General features: G+C 35.4%; 2 protein-coding genes across 13 annotated transcripts in view; both read right to left on the bottom strand.

Moving 5' to 3' along the window:
* Nucleotides 1–12,305, bottom strand: part of fcho2 (FCH and mu domain containing endocytic adaptor 2) — a 47,902-nt gene extending 35,597 nt beyond the window's left edge. For all 11 annotated transcript variants that reach the window (XM_079608019.1, XM_079608027.1, XM_079608025.1 and 8 more), the window contains exons 1-3: nt 11,961–12,305; nt 4,163–4,254; nt 65–139 (exon numbers count right to left, since the gene is read on the bottom strand). In XM_079608019.1, the coding sequence (XP_079464145.1) occupies nt 65–139; nt 4,163–4,254; nt 11,961–11,993 (200 nt within the window). In that variant the 5' untranslated portion in view covers nt 11,994–12,305. The remainder of the gene's footprint in view (nt 1–64; nt 140–4,162; nt 4,255–11,960) is intronic.
* Nucleotides 12,306–12,652: 347 nt separating this feature from the next.
* Nucleotides 12,653–19,532, bottom strand: part of tnpo1 (transportin 1) — a 31,740-nt gene continuing 24,860 nt past the window's right edge. Inside the window, exons 20-24 of one of the 2 annotated variants that reach the window (XM_079608543.1) lie at nt 18,776–18,851; nt 17,376–17,475; nt 17,213–17,287; nt 16,983–17,109; nt 12,653–15,294 (exon numbers count right to left, since the gene is read on the bottom strand). In XM_079608543.1, coding sequence (XP_079464669.1) covers nt 17,002–17,109; nt 17,213–17,287; nt 17,376–17,475; nt 18,776–18,851 — 359 coding nt within the window. In that variant the 3' untranslated portion in view covers nt 12,653–15,294; nt 16,983–17,001. The remainder of the gene's footprint in view (nt 15,295–16,982; nt 17,110–17,212; nt 17,288–17,375; nt 17,476–18,775; nt 18,852–19,532) is intronic. The other variant, XR_013797032.1, reaches the window with a different exon arrangement.

The raw sequence follows: 19,532 nt of genomic DNA on the forward strand, positions 1-19,532 counted from the left end.
AATGAACCCACTGGTCCTGTAAACCCTAAGACACACGCACGCACGCACACACACACACACTTACCCTAGCTGAGAGCAGTTGCTGGCAGTCTTGGCCAGTTTGGTCATTGATCTTGAATACGTCTCCTCTATGGTGGCTCTGAGACAAGAATGGAGAAAACCATGTGTGAATAATCAATCAAATCCAAATAATGACAGGCTGTCACTGATTATTATGTTAACAAATGAGACCCTATTGTAAAGTGTTACCATTATTATTTAGAAAGATATCCTATAAACAACACATCAGTTTTCACTCGAACATTTACATATACTTGCATACATATCAATCGTGCTTTGTTAAAAAGAAAGAAGCTGATTTAAAGAAAATCTAAGAGTTACTCAATCTAAGTTGCACAAACGGATGCACCTCGATGCAAGCAAAACAAATTTAGGTTAAAATTCATTATTCTCTAAAAGCTTGTGCAATACGTCAAGGACACATGAAGAAAAGAAGACTTGAACTAAATCAAACAGAAAGACATAATCTGTCGGTATTAAACACAATTGTTAACAAACATACATGTCTTGTAGACAAACATAAATTGTGAAATGCAAATTAATTTTACAAAACTAAAAAGATATTTAGTTTTAAAAATGCAGAAGAGCATGTGCTCATAAACAAGTGAACTCATTCGGCACTTAAAAAAAAAACACATCACAGAATGATGTTTGAGAGAAGTGTTTTGGTCACTACATAATTCCCATAAATTCATTTGTGTCATTTCATGTCATAGTTTGGATGTTTTAACTACTATTCCAAAATCTGAAAAATAGTAAACAAATAAAGTGTAACTTTGTCCAAAACTGGGATTGATAGTATATCCCTATACAGACACTTGCCCAGATATTTTTGGAAATCTATGGGTATGGTCTTCTTTTGTTGTGTCAAAAAAGAGAAAGAGTGTCAAAAAAGAGAAAGATTTATAATAGCAAATTAGTCTGTGACTGGGTACTGTTTTACTCAGACAAAGACAATGTCACACTGTGTCCAGAAGGGGGAGACAGACACGCTCTATTTGTGGCGAAACCTCTCCCAATATCTATCAGCACAAATCAGTTTTAATCTCCGCACATTTTGAATTTATCAGAGTGTGAATTCTTTCCGTTAGTTTAACGCAGCTTTGACCGTTAAAGCAGGCGAGACGTGTGATGGATGCCGAGGCTTTTGGAGAACTTGCAGCATTCCTGAAAACCATTTGGATGGTTTTGTGAGAAAAGTTTTAAAATAGTTTCCCCTTGAATAGCTTTACTCCCTTGACACATGTCATGCTTGTGTAAGACAAGCAAGATTTCTGGCAGAGCTTCAGCCCTTTCACAGGTGAACCATCTGACAAAACTGTGCATGTTTTGGAACAAGAAGATCTAAGAAAGTATTAACAGCTACTACTCAGTACTGTATTCAATAAATTCAATGTATTTAATTATGACTGTACACAATTTGTTCAGACAGTGTAATCAATATCCGGTATAAAATACACTAATCAGCATACGCATGACAGAGGCATTGGAAGAGAGTAAGAGTAACCAAAAATAAGTGCATGACACAGCTATAGACACTACTGCACATTCAGTATGAAGATACATAATATGTCAGATTCCCGATTGCTACCAAAAAAATGAAAAAATAACACCTGACTTCTGGGGCCCGTACCATGATCGAAGTTCAATCAAACTCAGGGTTACAGAATAAGTTGAGTTGACAAAACCAAACCAATTCAATCAGGCTTTGTTGGTACAATGGTACTTTGTTGGTACGATCATCGGCTTTCTCTGTCAACTCAGGCTTTAATCCTGAGTTTATGGAGCACGTGCACATGAAAGTGTGACATCAGTAGAAAACAGACAATCACATGCCTTGAAAGATGCAAAACTGCAATTCACTTCTCACGAGAAAATCAACAAGATTCATTTCTCTCTTCTGCCGAAGATTAAGAGATTTAAGAATAACTTAATTATTATATTCTTTATAATATATACATTATCAGTGCAAGTGAAAATTGTGAAGATAGTTAGTAGATATTATATATAATTCGAGCATAAATCATATAAAATAATTCATTAAAAAAATCATTGCTATAGCCAGATAATTTTGTCTTTTAAAAACTGTTACAACATAGTGACCTTTAATTTGGAGGAAGAGAAACTGGGGTGGTGGCTTTAATGTGTCACTTTTCTCACAGCTGATTGGTTCAATTTCAGTTTGAGATCTCTTCCCCGGAACATCACCTGCCCCGGAGCAGGATAGCCGTGGAGCGCGAGTTACTTCGGCAATGAACACCGAGAGAAAGCAGAGCCACTTTCATGGTTTCTAAAAGCCAGGGTTGGCACAAACTAAGCATACATGGCTATCAGTATCCACCTAAACCGGCTACATGGTATAGGCCTCAGGTCTCACTGTTTTTTTTTTTTTTTCTTTATTTGATTGGGACAGTGCATGTTAATGAACAAAACATGTAAAACATGCATGTAAACATGGCGGATTATAGCCGAGGGCTAATTTCCATCCGTAGTCCCACGGGCTAGAATCACACAACTCACAAAAAGGCTCACAAAGACATTGCAGAATAAAATTTACATCTACAGTCAATTTATAATTTAGCTAAATCCTATATACAATATTCACACAAGACTATATTCAACTTTACAACACTCATCCATATACACATTAAAAAATAGAACAATTCAAGAGAAGAAGAAGAAAAAAAAAAAGATAAAACATACTAATGTGTGCAACTTTGATTTGCCCATAGCCATTTCTTCAATTGGACCTTAAAAGAGCTATATGTAGTACATTCTCTTAGTGTTAGAGGAAGACTATTCCACAGGTTCCCACCCCGGACAGACAGGACCGTCTGACCGAAGGTGGTGCGCCTGTGAGATATTATCACGTCTCCTCTGGTAGAGGCTCGCGTGGTCCTCAGAGAACTGTCTTTAAATTTAATAAAATCTTTCAGAGGTGGCGGAGCAAGAGAGTGAAGGACCTTGTAAATCAGACAGACCATTTTCAAGTTAATCATATTTTGAAAATCCAATAATTTATGTTTTTTTAGAACTTGACAGTGATGGTGAGATAACGTTTTTTTATCTAATGTTTTTAATGCCTTTTTATATAGACTTTCTATGGTTTTAAGTGTTGTGGGGCAAGCAAGAGACCAGGTAACCAGACAGTAATCAAAATGAGAAATAATCATCGAATAGAAATATGTTTTAGCAGCATCCATAGTTAAATTATTTCGAATGTGCCAAAAATTTTGAAGATTAAATTTGACAACCTTTGCTACTTTTTTTACATGACTTTTAAAGCAGAGTGTTGAATCAAGGACTACCCCAAGGTATTTAAATTCTGAGACCAGGTGAAGTTCCTCTCCATTCAGGAAGACATTTGAGCTGCTTATGTTGACATGGCGTTTTGAGAAGTACATGCAAACAGTTTCTTTTTTGAGACTGATAGACTGACAGTTAAGACTGATGAGCATTTCTAAATATCCCACTTTCATCAGATTTTAAATCGCCTACATGTGATTTGGATCAGGATAAATGTGGTTTCTGCAGTTAAAAAAAAGAATGAGTCGGCCAAGTAAAAAGAAAATTAATAAAAAAAAATGTTTTTGCTTCTTATGTGAAGTGATTATATGACAGATAAAACTACTGGTGATTTCATAACAATTCACATAAAGTGTTAATTTTAGTATTATTTATATAATGTCATAGTATGTACATAGTATTCATATTTTGAATTAATTTGATTCAGTTTTCAGTTTTCATTTATTTATTTTATTTTTGGTTTTGTAATTTTTCTATTTAGCTATAATTATAATTTTAGTTGGTTTTCGTTTTAGTCATTTTAATACAACTATTTTATTTTAGTTAGTTGTCAAGGCAACATCTCTAATTTCAACATTCTATTTTTTTAAGTTTAGGCTTTTCATCTAATATTTTATTTGATTTAAACTTTATAGTAATGAACGAAAATGATTTTTAATAACAACTGGTAACATCGAGCATTTTTTAGAAAAGATGAATGTCTGAGATAAGACAGGCTGTAATGAATAATGTAACATTAGACTTTGAAGTAACTCCCCTCCTCATACCCTCAAAAACAAACAAAAAACAGTTTTACCTTTCTCTGATGAAGTCTGACAGCTCCTTGCTGGATATCTGGCCATGTTTCATGTTGTGGTACAGTACATCAAATCCATTGTTTTTATCGCCCTGCCAAAAAGAACATAAATTCATTAAAAATCAACTGCATTTGATCAACATAACTATAGTTTTTCTTTAACAAACAAGAAGCAATATTAAGAAGCAGAGCCAGACTGCATGTCATCACTGGTGCTGGCATTGGTTTACCACTTTAGGTTTCTCAACAATCATTGCTGCCATGATCTGCATAGCATCTAGCTGGCTTCTTAAAGCAGACTGGTCCACCATGTTCATCCGCAACATACTTTCCGTATTTTTGAGAGCCCGTTCGAGAGAAAGTCAGTGCTGTAAGCTTGATCTGAACTGTGCAAAGGGTTTCATAGTAACCATGGTTACAATGCCGCTACAAGTGTCCAATATCAGAGTTTTAAAAATGCAAGCGCTAAACTAATGCATAATTCAGATCTGAAGTGAGGTCTGATCCCTCCTCTAATTTTGTCATGACACACACACACACACACACACACACACACACACACACACACACACACACACACACACACACACACACACACACACACACACACACACACACACACAATCAATCATATGCTAATATTATATCATGTTAAAATATAATAATGTTAATAAATACAACGTTTTCTACTTGAATATATTTTTGTCATTTATTCCTGTGGTGGGAAAGCAGAGTTGTCAGCATCATTACCCCAGTCTTCAGTGTCACATGATCCTTCAAAAATTGCTGTTCAAGAAACATTTCTTATACATGATCAATGTTGAAAATAGTTGCGCTGCTTAGGCTAATATTTTGTTGTGGAAACAGTAATTGTTCAGGATTCTTTGGTGAATATAAAAAGTTCAAAAGAACAGTATTTAAGAACATTTGGTGACTGTCACTCTTGATCATTTTACTGAATAAAAATAAAGTAGTAATTTCTTAAAAAAAAAAATATATATATATATATATATATATATTATGGAACAGTGGTGTACCTAAAATATATTCATGCGCCAGTTTTCATTTTAAAAGCAGCTTGGTGGAGTATTTCAGAGAACAATCTAGAAAAGCATGTTATGATAACTAACTATGCAAAAACACATCAAAATGATTAATAAACAGAATAAACAGCTCTCCTCTCAGGTTTACTGTGTGTAACTTCCACATCAGCTTTTGTGGACACAGCAAATATCATGCAGGGTGTGTTTCCTGTGAGATTGTTCGATTGTGTTGAAAGAACAGCGGCAGGAAAGCCAAGCGCTACAGAAGTGACCGAGGCGAGGAATGCAGTGATATTGAAAAATACAATAGGAAAATAACAACAAACTCAGTAAAAAGATTTGGGCGTCTGCTCCTTGCATGCCCGTTTGATCTGTGATTGGTCCAGACAGCTTAAATTACTATTTTTGTATTACTATTTAAGTCCAGTCATGCTGTCACTTTGCTTGTTTTGTTCAGTTCCATCCTTTTCAATTGACTTTTTATATTTAATGTGATGACACTACACTTAACTTGGGTTAAACTCTTTTTAAACCATGGGTAAAGGCTAGTTTTAACCTTGGGTTAAGCAACGTTTTATACTTGTGATGTGAAATGTAAACAGTGTAAAACAATGTTACAGCAAATGGTACTGCTGTGCCGAATGTTAAAGCAAAATATTTAGCAATAGAAGTCACAGAGTCTTCAAAGACACAAAAAATGACATGTTGTGTTTAGTATCCATTATTCAAGTACAAACATAAGACCACATAAATATCACATTTATTTTCTGAAAACCAAATCTCACAGTAACTCACAATGCCATTGTCAAAACTATGCCTGACCTGCTATAAATCCTTGATGTTCAGAGAAGTTCGATAAAGACCGGACATACGGTGGATGAGGAACAAAACATGTAGGTGGAAGTTGCTAAATTGAGCATTGGAAAATGCTTGCTGACTCTAATGTGGTGTGTTTTGTAGTGTGTATGTTTGTGTTTCTGTGAGGGTGTTATCTGGCTCGGGACAAATCAAACAGAATTCATATTTTAAAGCCAAAACACACTAGACAAGACATGAAGGTACAAATGTGTGTGCTTGGATTGAATGGGAGAACTGGTTTCACAAACTGGTTGAGGTTCCCAGTACAGAGATTATATGCAAAGACCTTGACTGCAAGCACACACACTCTCTGCATTTTTACCTGCATTTCATTTAGGGCTGTTAAACAATTAATCGAGATTAATCGCATCCAAAATAAAAGTTTGTTTTTACATAATAAGTGTGTGTACTGTGTATAATTATTTTGTATATATAAATACATACACGTTCATGTATATATTTAAGAATTTTATTTATTTATATATTAAATATTTATACACAATATTTAGCAATATATAATATATATATAAATATAAATTATATATAAATCTATTTACAGTATATACATGCAAATATTTCTTAAATATAACCAAGCGTATATTTAAATATATAAAATAATTGTACACAGTACACACACATTTATTATGTAAACAAAACTTTTATTTTGGATGCGATTAATCACGATTAATCTTTTAACAGCCCTAATTTTATTGCATTTTTAATTTGTACAAATATTGTGCAGAGAAACCAAAAGAATACGAATAACATTGGTTGGCTTAACATATAATACATGCATGTGTGTGTATTTATATATACAAAATAATTATACACAATACACACACACATATATTATGTAAACACAAACTTTTATTTTGGATTCGATTAATCGTTTACAGTCCTAATATTAAGGTATCTTGAATACTTCTTAAGTTACAGGCATGCAGACTTTGGAAAAATAATATTTTTGGCACTCCGACAGGTATGTTCAATGCAATTGTTTTGATATAATTTTTTTTTTAGAAACATTTCTAGTTTCAACATTATTTGTTTTTCAGATATTCCTCTTTAAAAGAAAAAAATATCAGCTGTATGCAGTGACCCACATGGTTTTTGACCACTGTAAATGTGTACAATAGACCAATATACTCATGGAGCCGCATTAAGATCTCCATATCTCTGGTACTGAACCATCGAGGGCCTTGAAAATGAAGATGACAAAAGAAAAGTTTTTTAAGAACCAGAATCTAAAAGCATATAAAGATAATCTTTAATAGCCTACTTCTTGAGTTACAGGCATGCAAACCTGAGGCAAAAAAACACAAGAAGTGTTTTTTTCATTTTCGAACGGTCACCGTTGGTATATAATGCAACACAATAAAGTATGCTAAAGTAAACATATTTTAATAAAAGACCTACCAATCTCTAAGTAAAAATAAAATAATGATGCTGCCATCTTTCAAAATACATTTTTACCCCCTGTAATTTGGCTCCAAATCTCAGGTGAAAATTGTCATTTTGACCCCCCTCTACAAAATAGTGGATTACTATAAATATACATCCATGACATTTAATATTTTGTCTTTCATCACAATTTATGTTTGTCTTTCTACAGAAAAAATATTGACCAAATAAAAAATGAGTCTGGGAAGTTTCAGAAATGTGGTTGATCTGACATGAATGAGCCATTACAGTAGCTCAGTTACTGAAAATCACACTGCCAATCTGAGAGCAAATACTGTATGGTAAATCAACAACGAGCAGAGCAAAACATCTAGACATAGAGAGTGTCAAAGTTCAGATGAATCCGTCACCACAGCTTTGAGTCCTTCACATGGCCTTCTGAATTCTCCCTGTTTAAGTGGGGTGATCTGCCTCCGTTAGTCGGGACATCTGTCCTAGCATTCTGGATCAATGTAACGCACTCAAATGCATTAAAAAACAAAGATGTCCAACACCTTAAAAAGAGTATATTAAAATGTCTTTTCTATATTTTTAGACATGTTCATGATGGATCAAGATCTTGGATCCTTGGATCTTGAACTTGATCTCACCTAGATGTTTGCTCAAGCAATGCATTTTTGTTTTTACAAAGGGGCAGTTTTGTTGCACACTATCTTCTTACACAAAGCACATGCCTGGTTTCTAACCGAATGCGTTTACGTGAATAACTTACTCACCAAGATGGTATTTTTGTAAAATACTTTTGTAACAACCAGTAACTCAATTTGGTACTCACAAGCTGAATGTTTAAACTGGCAAGACTTAAAAAAAGATTATATTATAAACTATAATTCTGACAATTTCGTCAACTGTGCAGCGCGCTTATTGTGCAGATGTGATGTGGTTTTGAGAGAGCGAGCATGCGCTGTTTGTGAAATCACTATCACATAAAGTTTTGAAATTACTGATTTGTAAAATTATTTCATAAAGATGTATAAAGTGTACATCTCACCCACATTATAATATCTTTTGTTTACCCGCACTGGACAGAGATTGAGACAGCGCCATACCTCGGCATGCGCGAACTTGCTTCTTAAGCATGAAATCGGTTTATGAGATCGGCAAATTGAGAGATCGGCGATCGAGTCTCTAGAAGCAATTATTGGCCGATAGTGATCGGTATCTGATCAATTGGAGCACTCCTAACAACTAATATGTTATTTCACTTACCGGTAACTTACCCACTTTACTCACTTTTACTAGGCAACACTTTACTTTACCATTTCACTTTAACACCCACAGTAACAAAACATTATTTTATACCTTCTTTGCATATTAAAGGCAATTCTGAGTAATTTTAGAAAATAGACAGTGCTGAAAAGTCAAGCTAATGAAAAAACATATATCTTTAGAGCATATTTCACAAATATAAAAATAAACGTTACGACCTACATTTGCAATTCATCATGCTCTGTTATTGTTGAAGGACATGATCATAAATTGCATCATTAAATATGGCACGAGCAAGCATCTCCAATATTTCCTTGTAAGAATAGCAAGAAAAATGCACGCCTTTCTTTATTCTGATTATGCTGATCACATGAATAGGAATATTGTTTTACGAGTACGACCCTGAGATTTCCCCTTACTTGGGGCGGAGCATGGGAATTTCTGATTCGCTCCCCATGTTAATTGATAATTAGCTGATTACGGTAGATTATATATATAGGTGCTCTGGTTTGCATTTGGAATAGGCAGTCCCAGTCCCTAAGGCATAGTTTCTCCCAGGAGTGTCTCTGGATCAGGATGCAACATCTTACTGACTTATTACTCATTTGTTTCTTATGCATGTCTTATATCATTCATGTAGCTTAAAATTTTTGTTGTGGTTATTATATTTGTTATTTCTTTGTTTCCCTGATTATCCATAGACTTATGTTTAGCCTATTATTATTCATGGTTAGTTATTGTAGTATTTGTTAAATTAAATAAAACAATGTGCATTAGATATCGTGTCTGATCCCTCTTTCATGTTGCGGCCTTAAACGAGCGGGCTGTAGCAATATCCAAAGAGCATGTATATGTTCTTTCCAGAATAAAGGCAAACAAAATATAGACTTTAATAACTCGTATTTTTTTTCTGCATTTTACCATCTAGTTTTACTAAACATGGCATTTAGCCTATGCAATGAATACTGTTGGCTGTATGACAAATTGCTTTTGACATTCCACATTTGTAATTGGCTTTGGATAAAAGCTAAATGAATGACTGTAAATGTAATCGGAAAATGATGTGCATGTAAATGTTATCAATAACTGTTCTGACATTTTAGACTCTACAAATGACTAACATAACCATACATAAAAAAAAGGAAAATAATGAGTTCTCATGAAGACCTAGAGAGAGACCTAGAAACTAAAAGGTAATATCCGCAGTATGACTCAACCGGATAGCCTACATTTCCGTAAGCAGGTGTCTTTAGTTCTGACTGTAACAAGTCTGAACAACCACCAACAAAACCAACAGAGGAGAATGTTTATCAGCAAAGGTCAAAAGCTCACTAGAAAAATCACACCGTGCTCTCCAGCATGAGAGGAAATATATGTGGTTACATGTATTTATCTGTAGGAAACGAGACTAAGAGGTTTCCTTCACACACCACTTTGGTGTGGGTGGTTTAGGGTAAGTTGTCACAACTGTGGGCGGCAGACGCTGGAGGGCAAAGAAGATTCATTTCAAAAGATGATTATGTCATGGCAGATACATATCAAGACTATTTTGCCAGCCTTCCCCTTCCCTGCATTAATGTTTTGAGCTTGACAGCTTCAGTGAAGGAGTGTGTCTCTATGTGTGAGGGGTATATGTGTGTATGTCTGTGCCCTGCATTACAAGCACACAGCTGATCATAGGCGTCCCTGTTTCACTGAGGCTTCGACACAAAGGCCTGATTGAGAACAAGACTCCACAGATCTGCAATCCCTCATCTCTCTTCATCTCCCCCATCTCCCAATTTGACAGTCACAGGTTCCAAATGCACACTTTCTCACCCTACTCGGCTCAACACTTGTGGCAGTCAGATGCTGTTTAATGGGTAAACCATGATCATATACGGCACATGACAACAGATGATTCTTCTGGTATGCTCACATAATGCATTAGGCTTGATCCATTCTGTCACTTAGGTTATGAATTAACTTTAATTAGAACAAAAACCCTCAATAACTTTTATTGTACATTGTGGAAATAGTGACTAGATTCTTCTTGATGTCTGTGGAATGTAAGAGACGATAAAGATAGCTAGGCTGCGCATGATCACACACACCTTCAGTCTACTGCAAGTGATAATTAACTCAAAAATGTAAAACAAATATGTCTTCTGTGACATGCTGAAGAAAATGTTCACCTTTCATTAATAGAAAAATATGCAATGAAAGTGATAGACTAAGGCTGTCAGTCATAAAAATGGAAAGTCAACCCAAAAATTCCTTTTACTCACCCTCATTCCAAAACCTGTATGACTAACTTAGATGTTAGGCAGATTGTTAAATCTACAGTTTAAGCAAAAATTTACATTGTCATTTACTCACTCTTATGAAAAGACATTTTAAAGAATATTGGCAACCAAACCATTTTGGTGAAAATTTGCTTCCACTGTATGGCCAAAATCATTATACAAAATACCTTATTTTAAGTTCCACAGCAGAAAGAAAGCCATATAGGTTTGGAATGACATGAGAGTGGTTAAAATTTAAATATGACAGAATGTTAATTTTTGGTTGTATTATCTGCCTAACATCTCATTTTGCGTTGTATTTAACTTATGCATGCTTGGGTTGAGTAAGTTATGACATCATTTGTATCTAATGTGTCCCTTTAAGAAGCAAATAAGTCTGAAAATTAGGCATATTATGATGAGGTAAAACTTGATAGTAAAGCGATAAACACGAATAGAGACGAGGGCTAATCATTACATGTTTCACATATGAATGAATTATTTATCTCTACACAAAACTTTATTAAACATTCTGGCCTCCAGTCTAACTTCATTACGGAAGAACTGGAGCAGGACAGCATTGTGATTGACAGCCGTAACATTCAATGGTGTTGCAGAATAGGATCATTAACATTCCAAGATGTTGCCGACAGCCAATCAGATTAAACGGAGGTGGAACGTAGTGGGCTGTCTGTCAGATGGATGTAATGAGGCCCAATCCCCGGTCTAGCTGGACGGGATTCTCCGAGAAAAGTGAGGGGGCAACAGGCCAGTATGCTCTCGTGCTTCCCTCGAACATGGTTTACCGGTATTATCCCAACAATGGCCGGTGTGAAACAAAACACGAAGAACAGCCCCAGAAATCAAGCATATCATACCAATGTAAAGAATGACAGACGAATAGACCTGAAGAGTTGTCTTTAACCCGCAAAGCCAAATAAGAGCACAACATAAACAACCTACCCAGAAATTTTCCAGGAAATAGGGCGTTATCATCTTGCTGTCCTCCCTTCTTCACAGCGGCGCTTTTCTTAATTTGAATTGCCTCAGTTGGCTCTGTTAATCCACCGTCCTCCCCCCGATGTTGTTGTGTCTGGTGTTTTTTCCTCTTTTTTCCTGCTCTTCTGCTGGGTTTTCCTCCCTGATCTGAACACGACTCCACCTCCTCACTTGCGTTTCACCCCTCCACTTGTTCAGTATTTCATTGAGATAATTGTTATAAAGAAACAGTGACGCTGGTGGCAGTTTCAAGAATTGCATTCCCATGATGCAATCGTGTAATTTTCATGTCCCACACACTATGGTGGTCCCACACTGCAAAACTCAAAATTGTTTTACTCTTTACTGGTATAATAATCATATGGGATTATACTACTACAAATAGTGGTAATATTATATTAGAGATGTCATTGAAATGTCACAGTGTAATGAGTAACTGATGTATCAATCAAATGTCCTTAATTTAGGATACGTATAAATTAATTGTGTAGTAGGTATATTCCTTGGTATTACAGATAATACCCCCACCCCCACCCCCAAAAAAGGCCAGAACATACACAAAAAGGTATTTGAATCAGTGCCTGCATTTTCAAACCAGTCAATATACCTTTATATGTAATACCTTTGAAATTCATTGGACAAATAACATACTCAGTGATTTTTGAAAAGGGTTTATTCTTATCAATGTACAGATCCAAGCAGTGGAACAAACTCACGTCCATAACAATGTCATACAAATATCATTACAAAATTTCTACAGTACAATATATATTCTTTGCATGATCCAAAATATTTGGTGGCCCCTAAAAATGATTACTTTCTATATTTTAATCTTTCTTCAAAATCAGGTTATAAAATAAAAGTCAAAAATCACTATAAATAAAATTGCTCTCGGACCAGAAAAGGGAGCATTTGAGCAAAGGTTTCCTTCATTATTACATTTTCTTAATTTCCACACATATAACTATACAGCAGTTGGTGCAGTCTAGGGTGGGGACACAACATTTAGATTTTTACATTTTGTACTTATCGTACACAAAAAGAAAACGACAGAGAAAAAAATGTTAAACAATTAGATTCATTACTGTGTAATCTCCAAGTCTCATGGCCGTATTTATACCCCCACCCCCCGAAAAATCAAGTTTAACTTCAAGGCGTTACAGTATATACTGCATTTATATTTCATAAATAACAAGTGTTCACATACATAAGGGCCAGTTTCTTCAAAATTATCCCCACATGAAGCTATATGAGTGTCTACAAACTAATATTTTATCTCCTCTAATTAAAAAAAAGTTTACATTCTTTTATGAGGAGACAGAGTGGCAAAATATGCCAGTTAGAAAGGATATTCACCAGCAGCAGAATGGATTAGAGTGAATTGCTCTATTATTATTATGAAACATGGGAGACTGAACAGCAGAGAAAGGCATACATTAAAATAAAATAAAATAAAAGTAAACATACCTCCTGAGGTCTCTACAACATAAAATATTCAAGTAGAAAGTTACAACACATAGCAGCATTCATAAGTGTAAGACGACACACTTAACATTCATAATATCTGCCTACATCTCGTTTCTTTGTTTGTTCTTTTCATAGTTTTTTGTCAGAAGAATATCCGACCTCTCTAATCGGTTACAAATGTAAAACAGCTGGAATGTGACAGACAAACTGAAGAAAATAAAAACACTTTGCATAAATACACCAGCACAACACAGATTCAGAAACACCTGACAGTATCCCATGGTGTTCAGATCTAAAATTATAAAACATTTCTCTGCGTACATCCTTAAATGTCTGACCTCTCAGCTGGTTCAGTTTGAATCCAGATCTTAACTTATACCTGAAAGAACCATTTCACGGGCCTCCAGATGAGTATGAACATCAGTCGTGTCTGTCTTGAGACTAAAGTGGCAGCAACTTTTAAGCACAAAGTTCTTAATACCGAAATCCTCACACTCTGGGATACATTCAGACATTTTAAGGCTTGCTACTATTCACATGAGGGACACAAATACTGCCTCCACAAGCACTGTACTGTCCAGGATTACACACAACACAACGTGGGACGTTTTTTAAACTTCATGCACGAGGTAACGGAACTAAATAATAGTCACAAAAGCAATATGTGGATGGAAAACACGTCACCTATTGCGTATGTGTGGAAAAAAACACATTATTGAAACTAGTTTGTGGGGGGGCTAGGAAAAACAGATTGCTCATTGGGCCACCAACATGCACAAATCAAACAACTAAACATCCAGATTAACCTGATCAGTCAAAACAGATATTACAAGCAACTTCAAAATCATGCTCTGAGCAAACTAAGCAAAAAGAAATTGCGGATGTCTCAAATGAACAAAACGTGTGTTTAGGGTTCACTAGTTTGGATCCATGTCAAGCCACACTGGAAAGTGAGACTGGGATATTAAAGCCTCGTAGAGAGCAATAAATCAGATGTTTAAACTGTTCAAACATCTTCACTGTGTTAATATGGAGTCTTCTCTCTTGCTTTGCGCATGCTTACGTAATTTACCAAGAACTTTTTTGAAAATAATAAATAAATGTATGCGGTCATTCCTATTGTATCTTCGCATCACTGCCAGTTGAAAAATGTTTAAAGATGTAAACCTTTTCACTATCAATGATATGAGAGGACTTCCATTTCTAGTTACGTTGTTACCTTTCAGACGTTGCGTCTAAAATATGGTACGTTTTTAGAATGTTTACTGTCTACTGCTGTGCATAGCTGGCCCACAAAATACGGTCTGCACACTTTCATGCAGTCGAGATATACCCTACATCACCCCATGCAAAGGAACTTATGCTTAGCGTCCAGTTGAGATTTACATCACACCCACCCCTCTAAATGATACAGTCCAGAAAATAAACAAAACCTGTTTTTTAAGCTTTCAGAGCTTTCCAGGCACTTTCCTATGTCAGGAGAGCAACGATACAGAGTTTACACATATCTTCATGTCATTGTTTTTTTTTTTTTACCCCTGGATGTCCCGTTACATTAAGTGCCCTGGTGAATGAACGCTAACAACGTATTTTGTTTTCACCCTCATGGTTGATTGTTATGACATGATGAAAAAGCTTTCCTCCCTATTTTGGTTTGGCTTGGCGAGGTGTCGTCGACTAGTGCCTTAGCTAACACTTCCCACCCACCCCATCTACAGGGGTCCAGTGGGCCGTATGACTCCCTCCCCTGCTAGACCACCCTTCCCCCCAGGTAAAGGGCAACATATGCCCTGGGTATCAGAGGTTCCCATCCTCTCCCATAGTGAATAAGCTGAAGAACAAGAGAGAAAGAGATCAAATTAGATTCATGTTACATGTACAGTATCATTAGTAAGTAGATATCAGTAACACTTTGTTTGGCAATGGTATGTATATTGTTCATTGGGAGAAAATCTGTAGAATGGACTTGAATTTTATCAAATTTGAGCTATCTTATTGAAAGTAGGGCTGTGAAATGGTTAATCGCGATTAATAGCATCCGACATAAAAAGTTGGTGTTTACATAATATACTGTACAGTATGTGTGTACTGTGTATAATTATTTTGTATATATAAATACACACACATGCATGTATATATTTAAGAAAAATGTGTTATTTATATATAAAATATTTAATATTTCTATAATATATACATGCATGTGTGTATTTATAAATACAAAATAATTATACACAGTACACACAAATTATGTAAACACAAACTTTTATTTTGGATGCGATTAATCGTTTCACAGCCCTAATTGAAAGATTAATAAAGTTTCACAAAATATTTAATAAATGAACATGCATGGGATAGAGTTTGCAGAGTATAATACAGTGCTATGCATAAGTTTAGACACCCATGCTAAAGTTGACTAAAAAGAGGAATAAAAAATCATCTTTTGGAAATTGAACTTAATGCCTTAATTTAAAAAAATAGGAAAAATACAACCTTTAAGGACACCAATTTTCTTTGTGAATGAATAATGTATCGTAAATAAATAAATATTCTTCCTTAAAATACAGGGTGCATAAGTTTGGACACCCCTATGTTAAATCCCCATAGAGGGAGGCAGATTTTTATTTTTAAAGGCCAGTTACTTCATGGATCCAGGATACTATGCATCCTGATAAAGTTCCCTTGGCCATTGGAATTAAAATAGCCCCACATCATCACATATCCTTCACCATACCTAGAGATTGGCATGGTTTTATTTCAGTTAGCCTAATAGCTGGTTTGATTTGCATTGAGAGATGATCTTATGGAAAGTACTCCATGCCAATCTCTAGGTATGGTGAAGGCTATGTGATTATGTAGGGGTGTCCAAACTTATGCACCCTGTATTGTAAGGAAGAATATTTATTTATTTACGATACATTATTCATTCACAAAGAAAATTGGTGTCCTTAAAGGTTGTATTTTTCCTATTTTTTTAAATTAAGGCATTAAGTTCAATTTCCAAAAGATGATTTTTTATTCCTCTTTTTAGTCAACTTTAGCATGGGTGTCTAAACTTATGCATAGCACTGTAATTAACATAATAAATCATTAGTAATAGTTAAATTGACTTTAAATTCTGTAAATATCTGCAAAATATATACTCTACCGTTCAAAAGTTTGGGGTCAGTAGGATTTCTTTTTTTAAAGAAATTAATATTTTTATTCAGCAAGAATGCATTCAATTGATCACAGTCACAGTAAAGACACCTATAATGTAACAAAATGATTTCTAAACTGATAATAATAAGAAATATATATTGAGCAGCAAATAAGCATATTACACTAGAATTATTTCTGAAGGATATATATATATATAACTATTAGCCTATTTATACAACATTTGCTTTTATATAGTAAACATTTAAAAAAAACTGCGATGAAGAACGCTTGGTAAATTTGAGTGCAGTATAGCCTTATAAAGAGGTTTTGACACACTCCTCTAATAGAGAGTCTTGATTAGAAATTCTCATGGAAAATTACCTCTTCAATCAGGTAACATCTACACCCCATAGAAGGCTGCAAGTCTCTCTTTGAGTGGAAGGGGAAACTGGTCAGAAAAGCGTCTCCAATTCTCGTCTCCAACCTGGTTCTTAAACCCATGCAAGATCTAACAGGGAACACGCACTTAAGTATGAAGCATGCGTCCACAATCACCTTGAAGGTTTTTCCCAACTCACAGACTCATTTGAAATATTTACATAGCGTTCTACCTTATAGAACATTTCTCGAAGATCGTCTTTTGGGTTCATCCAGGATGCTACAGCATCACAGAAAAATATAAAGTCCTGAAGAGGGATGGTAAAGAAAACAAAGAGGATCATTTTGGATTGTCAGAGCACTCAGAGAGACATCACTGAGAATATCGTGCCATACCTGCACCACACCACCAGGGTTGACCGTGATCATGGTGCAGATTCCTCTGAACGCAGAGTCTTTTTCTTCATTGTCTCTTATATTGCGAAGAGAGGTGCACCTAGTGAAGGGAAGAACCAGTTTTCAAATAACAAGCCTGTGCGGTTAGTTTGCTTGTGGACTAACACATAATCAACACAATATCATGACTATCACCTCAGAGCACCTTGGGACGAGCAAACGTTTTAAATCACAGAGATTGGTCAATCGAGAAACCAACATTTTTATCTTCTTTGTAATGAAAACATTCCTTGTTGAAACCGAAAATTAGCTTTCGGGATTACCAGAGGAGTTCAGCTTGTTGCAATATTTCCTGACAATGACACAATAATTTTACAGAAAATTTCAATCTTATTTTTTCTAGCATCAATATCATTGGTTCTTAATCATATACATCTACCTTCTTTAGAAATTATGTTAATGTTTATAAAGATCTTCAGCTGCTTTTGCGAAATAAAACAACCTACTTATGTATAAGAACAAGTACAACGCTTACAACAAATACAATGTCTATATAGCACCATGTATTCTGTCAGCTGCTAGTTTATGGAGTTAAACTAGTGCACATTTTGGGGCAGGCATTCTGGGATAGAATCATGCAGCTTAAAGACTCCACATCTAATGGGGAGGGAAAATACTAATTTATCTTCTTTTTTATCCATAGATAACTAGTGATAAACCAGCAAGCATTTGATATTACCCCATGCACTCAATTAGTAGTTAGATAGCGACAATAAAAGACGAAAACAGAAGTGAAAACTGAAATAAATCAATTGAGAATACATGAAGGTGCTACTGAGGCAAATTAAACAACAAGACCTAGAGGGACAGGGTTAGTCACATGGTTGGCAATGATTTAGACTGAATCATACAGAACAGAGAGAAAGGTAGAGCGAAAGAGAGGGATGCCTTCTCTCAAATGTATTGAATAGGCCTCCTACTGTGTCTTCTTGCATGGCAGGAAGATATTAATATTATCCTAGCGAAATTGTATGCTTTGCATATACAACTCTGGATGTGTCTATACTAGCGCAAGACATGAAGAAAAGCAGGAGCCTTTTCAAGAACACTGGGACAAGGTTTGGAGAGAAACTGAGCGAGTGAGAGAAAGACAGAAAGAAAGACAGAAAGAAAGAAAGAAAGAAAGAAAGAAAGAAAGAAAGAAAGAAAGAAAGAAAGAAAGAAAGAAAGAAAGAAAGAAAGAAAGAAAGAAAGAAAGAAAGAGAGAGACAGAGAGAGAGAGAGAGAGAGAGAGAGAGAGAGAGAGAGAGAGAGAGAGAGAGAGAGAAATTATAGGGAGAAAAGCCAGAAGATAGACATAAAGAGGAAATGAATGAAATAAAAGATTGAATAATACACACCAGGGTCTTATAAACTGCTGTAGCATGGGTGCCACCTCTTGAGGACAAACGTAACCAAGACGACCAATTGTTATTGCTAAGGTAACGCAATCACGGTTATACAGCACCAAACGCCAACCAAGACATGAGCGAATGAGGGGGGAGGAGAAAACAAAAAGAAACAAACAAACAAACAAACAAACAAACAGACAACTCAGAAACAGAACTCAACAGAATCTGTGTATGAGAATAAACACAAGATTTCACTAGTGCTCTTCACAGCCCCAGACTACAGGGTCAAATGTAAAAATATGACACTAAAAAACATAGATCTCGTTTAAGGGAGGAGTCTTAGAAAACACAGCTTCTTTACAGCTCAGAGAAACTTTCAGTGTCAGCCAAATTTATGTAACTACATAACCATAATGATTGATATCCCCCCCAAATCCCTGTTTTAGAGATGAAGACTATAGAAAACAATCTTGTTTTATAAGATTTTCTCCCTTAAACTCACAAAAAATTCTTCAGTAGAACAGAAAAGTCTTGTCTTTCTTTCTGTCTCTTTAAGTAATGCATATTACGGCAAGTGAACTACATGGAGAGGACTAGATTCCACCAGGATCTTAAGAGGCACAGAGGAGGGAGACCTAAGTTTAAGAGACACAAAACTATGCAACATTCTCATTAAAGACAGGCATTTATGAACAGTCCAATGAGACATGCAGAAAGCAGATGATTGGCTCATTAGAGAACGCAGTTCAGTGCAGGATGGGCTGAT

The sequence above is a fragment of the Phoxinus phoxinus genome, assembly GCF_949152265.1.
Source record: "Phoxinus phoxinus genome assembly, chromosome: 3".
NCBI classification, from domain to species: Eukaryota; Metazoa; Chordata; class Actinopteri; order Cypriniformes; family Leuciscidae; genus Phoxinus; species Phoxinus phoxinus.